The sequence below is a fragment of the Furipterus horrens genome, unplaced genomic scaffold, assembly GCF_987537825.1.
Source record: "Furipterus horrens unplaced genomic scaffold, mFurHor1.1.pri manual_scaffold_7, whole genome shotgun sequence".
NCBI classification, from domain to species: Eukaryota; Metazoa; Chordata; class Mammalia; order Chiroptera; family Furipteridae; genus Furipterus; species Furipterus horrens.
The window spans coordinates 109,569,386-109,583,759 of NW_028327177.1; the positions used below are offsets into that span (position 1 = coordinate 109,569,386).

Here is a 14,374-nt window from a genome sequence, read left to right on the forward strand (position 1 = left end):
TCTTTCTATTTTAGAGAGGGGAAGGAAGGGAGAAAGAGAGCGAGAAAAACATCAATCTCATGCCCCCACCTGACACCTGGCTTGCAACCTAGGCCTCTGCCCTGACAGAAAATTGAACTGTGACCCTTTTGGTTCATAGGCCGGCACTCAGTCCACTGAACCATACCAGCCAAGGCAGACATGCAGTTCTTTACTGCTGTTACAAGTAGAGTTCTAATCCCAAGCAGCCTCTAAACTACTTAAATGCATTAACTTGCTGTTGATGCTGCTTGCTTTTATATTTTAATGAAATAGCAACTCTATTTAGGATTTGTATAGCAGAATTGCTCCAGTTCTGTCAGGGAAGACCTAAAGGTCTAGGTGTTTAAACATTCTGAACAGAAAGCTTATTTAAATGCTGATGAGTGAGCTTTTGGCAGATTGCCATATACCTAGTCAGTGTTACCTTTATATTCAGACTAGTTTGCTCCTTGGTATTAGGTATAAAACAGTGGACCTTTTGGGGAGGACATTACGAGTTGCACTGAATTGGTAATAGCTCTTTGAAACATTTTTAAGTTAAAAATTGAGAAGTAATTCAAACTTTTTAAACCAGCCTTGTATTATAAATGAAATGCTTATTCCCTTAATATTATTGCCAACATTATTCAGTCATACTTGTACTCTAATCAAACTTGCATTACTCCTTTGTCATTCTTTGAAGCCCATAGTCTGTCCTCGGTATTTCCATGAAATTTTTATATTTGCTATTAGTAATTTCTCTGTTTTATCTCAACTTTTTTTTTCTTTTTTTTGTAGAGAGTTAAATTTGTTCTTAAATAAGGATTTTGAAAAATGGTTCAATTCTGATACTGTTTCTGGAAGTCATGAAATGTATAATTTGTGTTAGATCTGCTGCCTTAAGAGGCACAGAGACTGCTTACTTCTGAATGAAAGAAATAGAAATTGCAGCTAACTTGAGACTTTCTTTTGGCCTAGATGACATGCTTATTAAGCTCTGGGACTGGGATAAAAAATGGTCTTGCTCACAGGTGTTTGAAGGACACACCCATTATGTTATGCAGATTGTGATCAACCCCAAAGATAACAATCAGTTTGCCAGCGCGTCGTTGGACAGAACTATTAAGGTAAGGTGTTCAGTGTTTGTGTCAGTTATGATTATTGGTGAAATACAGTTGCTTTAGGTATTTCACTACTGGTTACCCAGAAAGTTGTTCCCATTTTAGAAGTTTCTCTCAAAAGTTCATTTTGAAGTCAAACTAGACTTCTCATTTTGATTCCGGAAAGCATATTCTGTTTAGAAAAATATTGTGGCAACTCGGTGTTCTTAATGGGGGAGTGTTTTCCATGTGGAAGCAATATTTTGTAAGACTTTCATTAAATCTTTGTAAACCCAAAATTTTAAAAGTGCCCCTATCTTCTCTAGGTTACTATTTCCTTCCCTTTTAGTGTATTTATTGTTGACCTCTGCTGATTATGGATCTAGTTTTTATTTAAATTTCATCTGCCTCTGTTCTCTTTCTTATTCCATTTTTCCATACTGCTGCCAGTTACCTTTCTAAAACATGGATTCTGTTTTATCAGTTGCCAACCTGAGGATAAAATTCAAATGCCTAGTGTGGAATACAAGAGGCTAACATGAGATATCTCCTTTAACCCTGGTCTAGTCACCATTCTCTAGAGACGCCATGAATGTTCTCAGAACCTTACCTTATTTAGCTGTTCCCTCTACCTGCAATACTCTTTATTTTCCCTTTTTGATTTATTTTCCTCTAGTGAATTACTCATCCTTCAAGGCTTAGCACAATTATTTACTCTGAGAAGCTTTCTTCTGACATCCGTTTCACCTTTAGACAGAGCTAGTCATGCTTATCCCATTCACTTCATTGCTTTTTACCTCTTATGGCCTTCACATTGAATAATAATGTGCCTTCGGAAATTTTTATCCCCAGAAATGTTGATGTTTGGGGCAGGCACTGTGTCACCCCCTCCCTCAAGCAGACATTCATTAGCAAGCAGCACAGTGTCTTGCCTGTACTCGATGCAGAATATATGTTACAGTGAATGTAGTCATATTTCTTTTTCCATTACGATATTTAAAATATCTCTGTATGCAGAGATTTAAAATGATATATGCCATTAACTTTTGCTTACACATGTATGTTTATAGCTAGATAATATTTTTTCCTTTAACTTATATAACATGTTAATTTTTTTGACAACTTATTTATTAAATATTGTATGTCTGAGCATCTTAGGGTTTTGACCTTTTTTCCTTTCATTGGATCATTCTTGCTTTTGACATAGGTTGGAAACTTTGAAATTAGTTTTGAACTTTTTTCACTAAATTAGGTGTCTTGAGAATAAGAATTGTCGTATCTTTTGCTGTAGTAAAGTTTGTTGTATACAGTAAATGGTAAACATATGTACTTCCCAGTGTCTTTCGAATAGTAGGTGCTCATTAAATATTTGTAAAAAGAGAAAGTTCAACACCAGTGCTGTACTAGTGTTTTACTGGTTTTCCATACTTTTAATTAAGCAGTGATATTTTTCCATTTAGTACATCTTACTAAATCTACTTTCATTAGCTTTACATTAGGTCTCTCATAAAATCATTTCCTACTTTTAAAGTTTCTCAAAGTTTAGCCTGTGGATCACCTGGTGTGTCTGTTAAAAATATAGTTTCCTGCCCTGGCTCAGTTGGTTGAAGCATTGTCCCATACACCAGAAGGTTTGATCCCCAGTAGGGACGCGACTGATTGATGTTCTATCTTTGATGTCTCTCTCTCTCTGTCGCCCCCCGTCCCCCTTCCCTCTTTCCTTCCCTCTTTCACTTTCTAGAAAAGCAATAAAAACATATCCTCGAGTGAGGATTTTTAAAAAATCTAGTTTCCCAGGCTTATTGTCATGCCACTGAGTCATAATCTCTAGGGATTAAAGTCTGGAAGTTGGCATTTTCAGATTATACCATAGTGATTCTGCCCCTAGAAATTCAGGTACAGTGGCAAAGAACAAAAACAAATGAGTGGGGAAAAAATGAATATTCTTTAGCTTCTCCTGGGCTTTCACATTCTTTATATTATGTCAGAGGTGTGGTAGAGCTGTCTTCTGAAAAGGGAGACCCCATATTGACTGGCAGATGCTGTTGCTCTCTGAAGGTGTGGCAGCTAGGCTCTTCATCACCAAACTTCACTTTGGAGGGACACGAGAAAGGCGTGAATTGCATTGATTACTACAGTGGTGGCGACAAACCATACCTCATATCAGGTGCAGATGACCGTCTGGTTAAAATATGGGACTATCAGGTACAGTTCTTTTATAACTTTACTTGCTATATGTTTGACATGCTGCTTATTGTCTCTTACAGGACAGTTAAAACTTGGATTGTTGAACTCTGTTCATAGCATAATAACTTAAGGCCTCAGTATTTGTACCTAAATTGTGGTCCCAGAATTTCCCATAAAAACAAAAACAAATGCTGATCACAATTAAAAAAATAAAATGCTATCATGTTTATTTTTCATTTAACAGTAGAAATTAGAAATGTTAGGCTCCTGGCTGCCAGGGTCTGCACCATAGGCATGCAGAAGTTGCCACGTGGGGCGCTGAGGATTACAGTGCATGTGGCTGTGTTGTGGTGGCTGGTGTGGGGTTGAGTCAGCTGTAAGGCCCAGAGCCGCTGACCCAGCAGACAGCCTGCCAACCTGGAGACATAGTGGTAGGAGTTAGGGTGCAGGAGCCATGAACTGGCCCATCATAGAGTTCATCTGAATCCTTGCCTCCATTGTCCCCTCTCCCCAGCCAGCCAGCTGCTGCTGCAGGTATGCCTTTGTTCTGCTCTGGCTCTCTGATGGCATTCACCTCTGGGGCTATGGTGAAGAATAAGCAGATCATGGTGCTTGACCCTCCCACAGACCACAAAATTCAAAGGCTCCTTCACAGATAGAGTCACTACAAATCTTAAGTTGTGAAATCCAACGGATAGAAAAGTATGTTTCAAAGTGAAGACTACAGCACCTCATGGGTACTGTGTGAGGCCCAGAGTTGACTGTAACTGTTGTCAATAATGCTACAGCCTTTTGATTATGATCCCAATGAAAAGAGGAAACAAGTATGGTACAATTTTTGCTCTACCAAACACTTCAGATATGGAAACTTCGTGGAAAGAGGCAATACCTGATGAATTAATGGCGTCTAAACTGAGATGTGTTTTTGAAATGCCCAAGGAAAATAATAAATTGAATTATATGGAACATAGCAAAGCTGTTCTGCTAAATGCATCTGAACAAGATGGACCCATGCCAAAACCACATAGTGTTTCACTTAGTGATACTGAAACAAGGAAACTCATGAAAGAGTGTAAAAGACTTCAGAAATGATGGTGCTATCAGAAGGAAATTGAAACCTAAGAGATGAAGGCCTAAAGCTCAGGAAGGTAGCAGCACACTCAGATGAACCTGGATGAACCGCAGCCGCATCCTTCAGAGACAATGTCGCCAGTCCTCTTCCTTCATGTGTTGTAATTGCAGCCATTTTTATTGGATTCTTTCTAGGGAAATTCAACTGTAGAGCGAAGCATGCAGAGTGCTATTTCTTTTATTTTCTCTTGACCAGAAAAATTCTGTTTACCTCCCATTTCATTGGTAGTTGGCCCATGGTGACTTGCCTTTAATGAGCTCTTACAGTTAAAAAACACAATAAAAACAAACTGTTTAGCTGCGGGAAAAATTGTATATTACCAGATCATCACTAGCAGATGTCAGTTGCACATTCAGTCCTTTATGAAATTCATAAATAAAGGATTGTCCTTTCTTTGTGGTTTTAATAAGAATTCAAGAATTGTTTAGTCTTATCAGTGTTATTTGAATGATCCCTTTAAGTTTTATCTGTTGCTGTTACTTCTTGAAATATGATTTATTTAGATTGCTAATTCCACTCATTCAGGGAATGCTGGGAGGTATTCTGTGGGGACATGGTACCTGTTACAGAGTAACTTTCTCTTTTACCTTAGCTAAATATTGTGGCAGCATTTTTGTTATCCCTTGTGAGATGGTTTGTTAACTGAGTTTTTCAACCTTATAATCCTGTCCCATGGTATTTAACATAAAAAAACTATTAACAGATTAAAAATAAATTTTAACATTAAAATTTAAATGAATCCTTATAGACTCTTACAAACCTAGTTATGAACTCTTGTTACAGTAGTTTTTATCTTCAAGATTTTGTTAAATTTGATTTTTTTGTTTCTCACATAAAAATTTCCCTAAGCAATTAATAAAATGAGGGCTAGAAAACCCAATTTTGTATTTAAATACAGAATAAAAACATTAAAGACATTATTATAGGAATATGGGGAAAAAATACTGAGATGTGAACCAGAGATCTTTTGGGGGTGTGGGTGTGGTGTTTTTGTCTTTAAATGTGCTATTTACATTTACTTTTTTATAAAGATTTTATTTATTTATTTTTAGAGAGAGGAAAAGAGAGGGAGAGTGGGAGAGAAAATCAATGTGTGGTTGCCTCACACGCTCCTAACTGGGGACCTGGCCCGCAACCCAGGCATGTGCCCTGACCGGGAATCGAAGTGGCGACCTTTTGGTTTGCAGGCCGGTGCTCAGTCCACTGAGCCACACCAGCCAGGCTACATTTACATTTGCCTGTACTATGATATATGTACACACAGGATAATTCTATTTCAAAATTGTCTGTACTAAATACTTTTAGATTGTCATAACCACTATTATTTATAATATATCTGTGCACCTGTCAAAATTAAGAATGAGTGATGTATTTTTCACTAATAAAAGTGTTTTCTGTGTCTTGATACAGAACAAAACATGTGTGCAGACACTGGAGGGACATGCCCAAAATGTGTCCTGTGCTAGTTTTCATCCTGAGTTGCCAATCATCATCACAGGTTCAGAAGATGGTAAGTTGGAAATGTATGTTTATTCACATGCTTATAATTACTGAGTGGATATTTAAGTCAGTAGAACCCTGCATTGTAATGGAAGTTTTCCAGGGATTTTCAATATTTTTATTATAGTAGAATACTTAAAATATGAAAGAGTAAAGGAACATCATCATCATCATCATCATCATCATTCTAACATGTTTTGACTCTTACTTAAATAAGAGAACATCAGACGTTCTAAAGAAAAACTGAAAAAGCCTGTGCTTTGGAGTGTAAAACCTGGGGTCAAATTCACATTCTGCCACTTCGTGGATGTATGGTTTGGGCAAATTATGAGCTGGAGATGGACTTATCCACCTCATGGGATTATAGTGAAAGGCCGAAAAGAAATTGTTTGTATAAAGCACCAGGCACATAATATGCACTTTAGCCAGGAAATCTTTTCATTAGTTCACATTTAAAATTACATTTCTTGGTTTTAGTTTCTTATATATTTTCTATTTACAAATAGTTGCTTTATAAAATCTCTTATAGACTATAGATTAAAAAAAATTAAACTGCCAGGAAGTGTTTTCTGTTTAAATATAAAGACTTCCGTGTGTCTGGTTCACCTGACACAGGTCATTGTCGATGCTTAAGTTAAAAGGGGTTATTCCATTCTTCTTTTTAGGAACTGTGCGTATATGGCATTCAAGCACGTATCGCCTTGAAAGCACATTGAATTATGGAATGGAGAGGGTGTGGTGTGTGGCCAGTCTGAGAGGGTCCAACAATGTGGCTTTGGGCTATGATGAAGGGAGTATCATTGTTAAGGTAATCATTAATTACACCATCTCTCCGAATAGATGGACCCTGGGGAGGCAGTTCTCATTGTGGTTTAGTACAGTCATTTTCCAAGTCACCAGTTTTGTTAAACTGGCACTGCTTTTATTAAGCACAAGAGATTAAGCACTGGAGATTTGAAGTGGAAGAAGGAAAATAGGAAATGTTTATTTTGTTGTGGTTTTGCTTTTCCTTTTCATGGCTGAGAGTCATTTGTCATTCTTCCAGCTTGGTCGGGAGGAACCTGCCATGTCCATGGATGCCAATGGAAAGATAATTTGGGCCAAGCATTCAGAAATCCAGCAGGCCAACCTAAAAGCAATGGGAGATGCTGAAATTAAAGATGGAGAAAGATTGCCACTGGCAGTAAAGGATATGGGCAGTTGTGAAATATACCCTCAGACTATTCAGCATAATCCTAATGGGCGGTAAGTCATAACCGAAATCTCTGAGCTTATATGTATGTTAGAGGTGGGTTTGCTTAGCCACAGAGGATACACTCCTGCCCTGTGGTGGGCATTCCTCGTTGAGCTTTTTTGCCCTGGCCTCACAATCAGCACAGCTGCAGGCAGCCATACCAATGGGACAGGTTGGCATGCAAGGTAAAGCATATTTGCTTTCCTGGCCTGGTCCCACAACATAGTTTTGTGTTTACTTGTATTTCAAATGTGTTGGGTTTGTGTCCTTGTGCTCCTTTGAAGGCAAGGATCATGTCTTACCCTGAGACTCAGAAGGTGCCCTTTCAGTATTTGCTGACTCATTGCTTTTAAAAAGAAAAGCTGGCTCTGAAGTGTGTGTGTGTGTGTGTGTGTGTGTATTCCTCCCCCACCCCCAAAGATTTTATTTATTAACTTTAGAGAGAGGGGAAGGGAAGGAGAAAGAGAGGGAGAGAAACATTGATCGGTTGCCTCTTATACGTGCCATGACTGGGGACCGAACCTGCAACCCAGACATGTGTCCTGACTGGCAGTTGAACTAGTGACAGGCCACCCCACCCCCCAAGTTTGCTGGATAACACTCAACCAACTGAGGTACACAGGTCAAGTTTTGGGATTGGCAATAATTCTTTTTCTTTTCTGTAATTTAAACCAACAGTTCTGTTCCTCCCTTAAGATTTATAAATCACCAAACATCTTATAAGAGAATAATTATCAGCACAGTGAATTTAAGCCTGTGGAACTTTAAAAATTAATTTACAGTAGATCTGGTCATATGAGTATTTAAAAAGACAAAATATGTAAACCAGGTATGCTGCCTAGTTCAGTAAATGGTATTCATAATTATTTGTAAGGAAGTCTTTTTTTGAAGATTAAGAACACATTATATATTTTTCCCTAATGTCATAAAACATTTTTTGCTAAAAGTTTTGCATTTCACCTTTGGCAGTCCAATAGCACCCAATACAGTATTCTAAATTAGAACTTTTAAAGAGGATTGCTTTATGTCTATTGAGAAAATTTTGACTGTACAACATTCTATATACACTCATTATTTAAATGCTAAAATATCCTGTTTATTTTGATGAAATAACAGTCATTGAAAATGAGTGAGACATTTTTATTCATTTGAATGATCAGCTTTAAAATGAAGATAATCTTGCAACAAAATAGTGCCTTCTTATGGTACATAATGTGCAAGGTGCTAGGCATCTTGGTGTTCAACCAATATTGGTTGAATTATTGCAGTCCTCTCCAATTCATCTCCAGCCATTCTCATCTTCCTGCTCCCAGTTTTGTTTATAAAAGAAAGCCACTGCAGCAATAACCCCATTTCATAATTTGCTTTTGGATTTGTTGAGTAGAATATTTAATCTAGCTCTGTATTCATAGACATGTGTAACTTTAAAAGATGCTAGGTTCAGTTGTAATAGTCCACTGAAATAACATTTATTAGAAATATTTTACCGTAGCATGGGCTGGGTGGTTTGGTTGGAACATTGTCCCATACACCGAAAGGTTGTGGGTTCAATTTCCTAGTCAGGGCACATACTAGGTTGCAGGGTTGATCCCCAGTCAGGGTGTATATAGGAGGCAACCGATTGATGTTTCTCTCTCATATCAATGATTTTATTTCTCAGTCAAATCAATAATAAAAATATCCTGAGGAAAGGATAAAAAAATGAAATATTTTACCTTGAATATGAATCATTGTTTCTTGTGCATGTCCTCTGTAATTCCCTCCCTGGCTTCTATAATTTCTAGGTTTGTTGTGGTTTGTGGTGATGGCGAGTATATCATCTACACAGCAATGGCATTGAGAAACAAGAGCTTTGGGTCTGCCCAGGAGTTTGCATGGGCCCACGATTCTTCAGAGTAAGTAGACTGTGAGATATCCAGCTGGCCCTGATTGCAAATCTGTGTTCTGTGTGCAGCTGGGTTAAAGAGGTTCTTGAGGCCAAGTGTGTGCTGTGCTTCTCTGTGTTAGAGAACAGCTCTCACCAGAGCTGCCTGTTAGAAGGTTAGAGTCAGAGGCAGTTGTGCACTGTGACCTGCCTTTGCCCTTCTATGTTCAGTATTGAGCTGACTCATGAAAACTGACCTTATGATCTCATTAACTGGGGGACCCAGCACCCATTTCCTTGATGGCAACCCATGGCTGGGCCTGGGTGCAAGGTAAATAAGCCCTCAAACCAGGTCCTTGGGAAGTGGCCCCGGGTGACCCTATGACCTAGCGTCCTGAGGTGCTGCTGCCCCTTTATGAGCTGCGTGGGAGAGATGCTATAGTCTGATGTCATCTTGACGAGAACTTCATTGAATCTTAAAAAACTCATTTTCTGTGATATTGCCTTCCATTCTTAATAAAACAAATTCTAACTGAATTCAGAATATTCATAAAATAATCTCATTAAAAACAGGAAAAAGACATTTAACTCTGAATTATTATACTAGATAGTCACTGACTGGTTCCTTTTTGATTCCAGTTTGATACATGTAATAAACATTAGGGCTTTGGTCATTTTCAGACCACACACCGAATTACATCTTCACAGTTTTCTTAGTTTTGTTTCCCCATATTTGTGTTGCTTCTGGCTCCAACAGTGGATAATTGAAGCCTCAGTGTTGTGTAATAATAAGCACTTTTGTTTTTAAACAAAATGATTCACTGAGAGGTAAGGAATTGTTTTGATTTTTCCATAAATTTCCTAAATACACTCATTCATGCAGTTTCATACTAAAACGTACTTTGAATTGCCTTACCTCTCAACATACCGCTGCCTCTAGTTTGGCAGTTCCCTTTTTCACTGTATCCAACCAAGACACTCTTCAGCATGTTTTCTGTTGTGAGCACAGCACTTGTCAGGAATACTCTTGAATATCCAGCAGCAACCACAGCCCCTTTTCAAGAAAGAAGCATGAATTATATACAGTTCTCTTAAGTTTTTGCCAAACATGGATGACTAGTGAGCCACTTATAAAAGTTTTTTTTTTAAGTTACTTTTATTGAGGTAAAATTTATACAGATATTTAATTACAAACATTAACCACCAGTACAATCATATAGAGAACATTTCTGGCACCTCAAAAAAATCCTCCTTTTTCCCTTACTAGTCAGTACACTGCCCCTGCTCCCCAGCCCCAGGCAAATACTGGTCTGCTTTTTTGACACCATGTAGATTAGATTTGTTTTCTTTTGAGTTTTATATAAATGGAGTTAATACAGTGTACACTCTTGTCTGGCTTATTTTGCTCAGCAATATGTTTTTGCTATTCATCCATGTTGTTGCATGGATCATAATTGGTTCTTTTTTTGCCAAGTAGTCGTCTGTTGTATGAACATACCAGTTTATTTAATCATTCACCTGTTGGTGGACATTAGGGTCTTTTTCAGTTTCTAAAATAATTTGTAAGCCCTGGTGATTTGCATAATAGTATGAAACCCATTTATAATTGGTCCAACTGTAAGGGGTTCACTGAACTCTTAGGGAAAATTTATTATTAGTGAATCTTCAGATATTTTGTATTTTTGCATAGTTCACTAAGTATATTTGAAGAAAGTTGTAACATTCGGTGGAATTATGGTTTAGTGTATAATATGTTTACCTTTCATTCTTTTCCCCCAGATATGCAATAAGAGAGAGCAACAGTGTTGTAAAGATATTTAAGAACTTTAAGGAAAAAAAATCATTTAAACCAGATTTTGGAGCTGAAAGTGAGTGTTATTTATACACGATATGTTTTTAGAAACTTTGTATATACTCGAAAAACATCTACACAAAAACCATTTTGTTCTTTTTAGGTATCTACGGAGGCTTCTTATTGGGGGTGAGATCTGTAAATGGCTTAGCTTTTTATGACTGGGACAATACAGAACTCATACGCAGGATTGAAATTCAGCCCAAACATGTGAGTTCCCTCCACTGTTTTTGGAATGTGCATCTTTGTGATGAGCTCTGGGTCCCTGAGGCCAAGCAATGTCCTTGTACTCTACTGTCCCTTTTCCATTGTGTTGGACGTGACGCCATTTACCTCGGGATAGCTTAGGCATTCAGAATTGTGGTATTAAAATAAGGCAATAGATGTTGGATAGTTTGAAAAATATAGAGAGTTATACAGATGCCAAGTGCTTTTCATGTTTTAAATGCCTTCTGACTGAGTTAAAAAAAAAAAGCAAGCTTTGAAGATAAGTCATGAAGTCCTTCACTGGAAAGGCCTTTAAAATTTCCACTCATTTCAGAAAGTCTTTTCATACGTCACCTGACAATGGCTGTTTAAACTTTAGGAAACCATCTCCAGCGACAAAACTTTTCTACCTTTAGAACTGCCTCTGCTTCTTTGACAGCTTTTGTTGTCAGGAAATTATCTTTGGAGACAAATCCTCCTCCTTAGGGTCCTGTTTCTGGCTTCTATAGCATGTACTCTCAGTGGGCAAAGCGGACAAAAATCGATTCGTGAGAAGTGAAAAAAACTTTACTTTTTATCTATAATGTGTGAGTATTCATGTGAATATACATATTATGTAATATATTTACCATATGTGTGTGCATTACATATGAGTAAACATACATTAGTATCTGTGGTATTGAAATTTCATAGGGGAAGGTGATTATGAGAACAATGTCTAAAAAAGTTCAGGGGGATTGATATCGGGGGAGGGGAAAGTGTGAGAAACACTATTCTAGAACAGTAGTGCTCCTCCTGTAAATTACAGCACATCTACTGAACAGTGACAGCTCTCCTTCCTGCCTCGCTTACATCTTTTCATTTCTAGGCTAAATGGGGAAGCACCACCCTGTCCACCCTCCCAAATACATGTGTATGTTCACTACATTAAACTGCTAAGTGTATGCATATCTTAATATAAATCTGTGAGAAACAGTGTATGCAGTTTATCATACCCACTCAGAAATCCTAAATAATTTGTCTGTGTTTTTGTCACGTTACAGATTTTCTGGTCTGACTCTGGAGAGCTAGTCTGTATTGCCACCGAGGAATCATTTTTTATTCTCAAGTATCTGTCGGAAAAAGTCTTGGCTGCACAGGAGACACATGAGGGAGTTACTGAAGATGGCATTGAAGATGCCTTTGAGGTAATTACATCAGCACAACTTTAGCTTTGTTTTTAGTGATTTATGTTCTTATAACAGAACTTCACTCATTTTAATGTTTTAGTATAAATTAGGTTTGGGGAAACTAAGCATTCAGGGAGTTATGGTAAAATGCAAAAATTAAAGTCTTGCAAAAATTAAAATCAAAGATCAGGGTCCGAAAGTATTCATGTTTAAAAGAAATTTGTGCTTTGATTTTAGGAAATCCTTAGACTAACTTTGATATCTTTCATTAAGGAAATTAGAAGGTGTTTTGGTCTTAAGACAATTTGGCAGAGTGATTTAAATAAGCTTTTAAATGGTAAAGATAAATCATACATTGTGGAGATGTCCTGGAAGATTATATGAGATACTATGCCAGCTTCACGTGTGCTAGGGGTTTAGATCAACACTTTTAGATCACAGCTTTGACACAACAGTGAGATTTCACATTACAAATACAGTAGTCCCTCTTTATATCACAGTTCACTTACTGCGGCCTTACTGTATCGCGGAATTTTAAAAAATATTATATTTAATTATTTATCGCGGATTTTTCGCTATATTGCGGGATTTTGCAGTACTGTATATGTATGTTGTTAAAGTTATGTAGGTTTAAGAGTGTAGAATATGTTTAAGAACATAGTAGTGTTTATAAAAGTGTGGAAAAGGTTAATAAGGTACTGGGAATGGTTTATAAGTGTGTGGGAAGGGTTTATAAAGCCTTAAAATATATATAAATACTAAAATAAATGTAAGGGTCCTACTTCGCAGATTTTTGCCTATCGCGGGGTGGGCCTAGAACATAATACCCGCGATAAGTGAGGGAATACTAGTGCAGGATTCTGTTTTTAAATAAAGAAGACAGAAATTCTGAGGATAGCTTTTTGTTCTTGAAATAGGATTTTGCTTTGCTTTTCTTACTCTGCCTTATCACTCTTAATTATATTCAGTTTTGTTGTTACTGACAGGATTTCTGATGCTGAATAAGCTAATAATAAACTTTGTTTTCTTCTTGTAGGTTCTGGGTGAGATTCAGGAAATTGTGAAAACAGGGTTGTGGGTAGGCGATTGCTTCATTTACACAAGCTCTGTTAACAGATTAAATTATTATGTTGGAGGAGAAATCGTCACCATTGCCCACTTAGACAGGTAGCTGAGTATCATTTTGCTTTTGTCTTAAGCATCCTAAATTTAAAAGCATACTTCTTAAACAAAATCTATTGCTGACTTAAAGAAATGATAGGTCTGATTTTTCAATGTTATAGTTTTAGTAGTTTGGCAATTGCTAACTAAAATTACACCAATCAAATGGAAAGATTTTGAGCAAGAGGCAGAGTGTGTGGGTGTGTACTGATTGGGGCTTCTAAATTAGTATCTGTTTCTTATACAGAACAATGTATCTCCTGGGCTATATTCCTAAAGACAACAGGCTTTATCTGGGGGATAAAGAACTGAACATCGTTAGCTACTCCCTGCTGGTCTCAGTGCTGGAATACCAGACGGCTGTCATGAGGAGGGACTTCAGCATGGCTGATAAGGTCCTTCCTACTATTCCAAAAGAACAAAGGACCAGAGTTGCACACTTTTTGGAAAAGCAGGTAAGAGGGTTTTGTTTTTTTGTTTATTTTTGTGTCTTTTTCTAAAACCAGAATTTGAAAGAATGTTTTTATAAATTTGAAAGACTTTATTTCTTAATTGCTACTGATTTCCTTATGGCACTGGAGTTTTCCTGTATATTTAAGTCACTTATTATAGTCTTCCTTTTCCTTTCTCGGTGTCCTTGGCACCCCATTTAAATGCTGGTGGTTATTATTGGTCTTCCCTTTCTGTAGACTTCTTTTCCATCTATTAATATTTCACTTTTTGTGCTGCATCTTTCTCACCTAGCTGGCTTTATTTTTTTATTGTAAAATATATATAATAAAAAATTTACCATGAGTGATAGGCCTTTTTCTTAATGTATTTTTTAATCAAAGTTCTATGTGCATAAAGTTTTATGAGGCTTAAGAAAAAAACAGCCCTCCCCTCCCTCTCTCATTTCTACTCTAGAGGGTATCATTTTTAATTCTTTTAGCTGACTCTCTTGGTATTTATTTCCAGATTCTAAATAA

The 14,374-nt window shown here is 37.2% G+C and overlaps 1 protein-coding gene and 1 pseudogene across 1 annotated transcript in view; both read left to right on the top strand.

Annotated features, from left to right (window-relative positions):
- Nucleotides 1-14,374, top strand: part of COPB2 (coat protein complex I subunit beta 2) — a 34,084-nt gene that overhangs the window by 13,421 nt on the left and 6,289 nt on the right. The window contains exons 5-15 of the mRNA XM_090284263.1: nucleotides 979-1,127; nucleotides 3,159-3,305; nucleotides 5,830-5,929; nucleotides 6,585-6,727; nucleotides 6,965-7,164; nucleotides 8,938-9,048; nucleotides 10,797-10,885; nucleotides 10,973-11,079; nucleotides 12,120-12,263; nucleotides 13,282-13,412; nucleotides 13,654-13,861. Of these exons, the coding sequence (XP_090140389.1) occupies nucleotides 979-1,127; nucleotides 3,159-3,305; nucleotides 5,830-5,929; nucleotides 6,585-6,727; nucleotides 6,965-7,164; nucleotides 8,938-9,048; nucleotides 10,797-10,885; nucleotides 10,973-11,079; nucleotides 12,120-12,263; nucleotides 13,282-13,412; nucleotides 13,654-13,861 (1,529 nt within the window). The remainder of the gene's footprint in view (nucleotides 1-978; nucleotides 1,128-3,158; nucleotides 3,306-5,829; nucleotides 5,930-6,584; nucleotides 6,728-6,964; nucleotides 7,165-8,937; nucleotides 9,049-10,796; nucleotides 10,886-10,972; nucleotides 11,080-12,119; nucleotides 12,264-13,281; nucleotides 13,413-13,653; nucleotides 13,862-14,374) is intronic.
- LOC150005033 (vesicle-associated membrane protein-associated protein A pseudogene) lies at nucleotides 3,824-4,688 on the top strand (annotated as a pseudogene).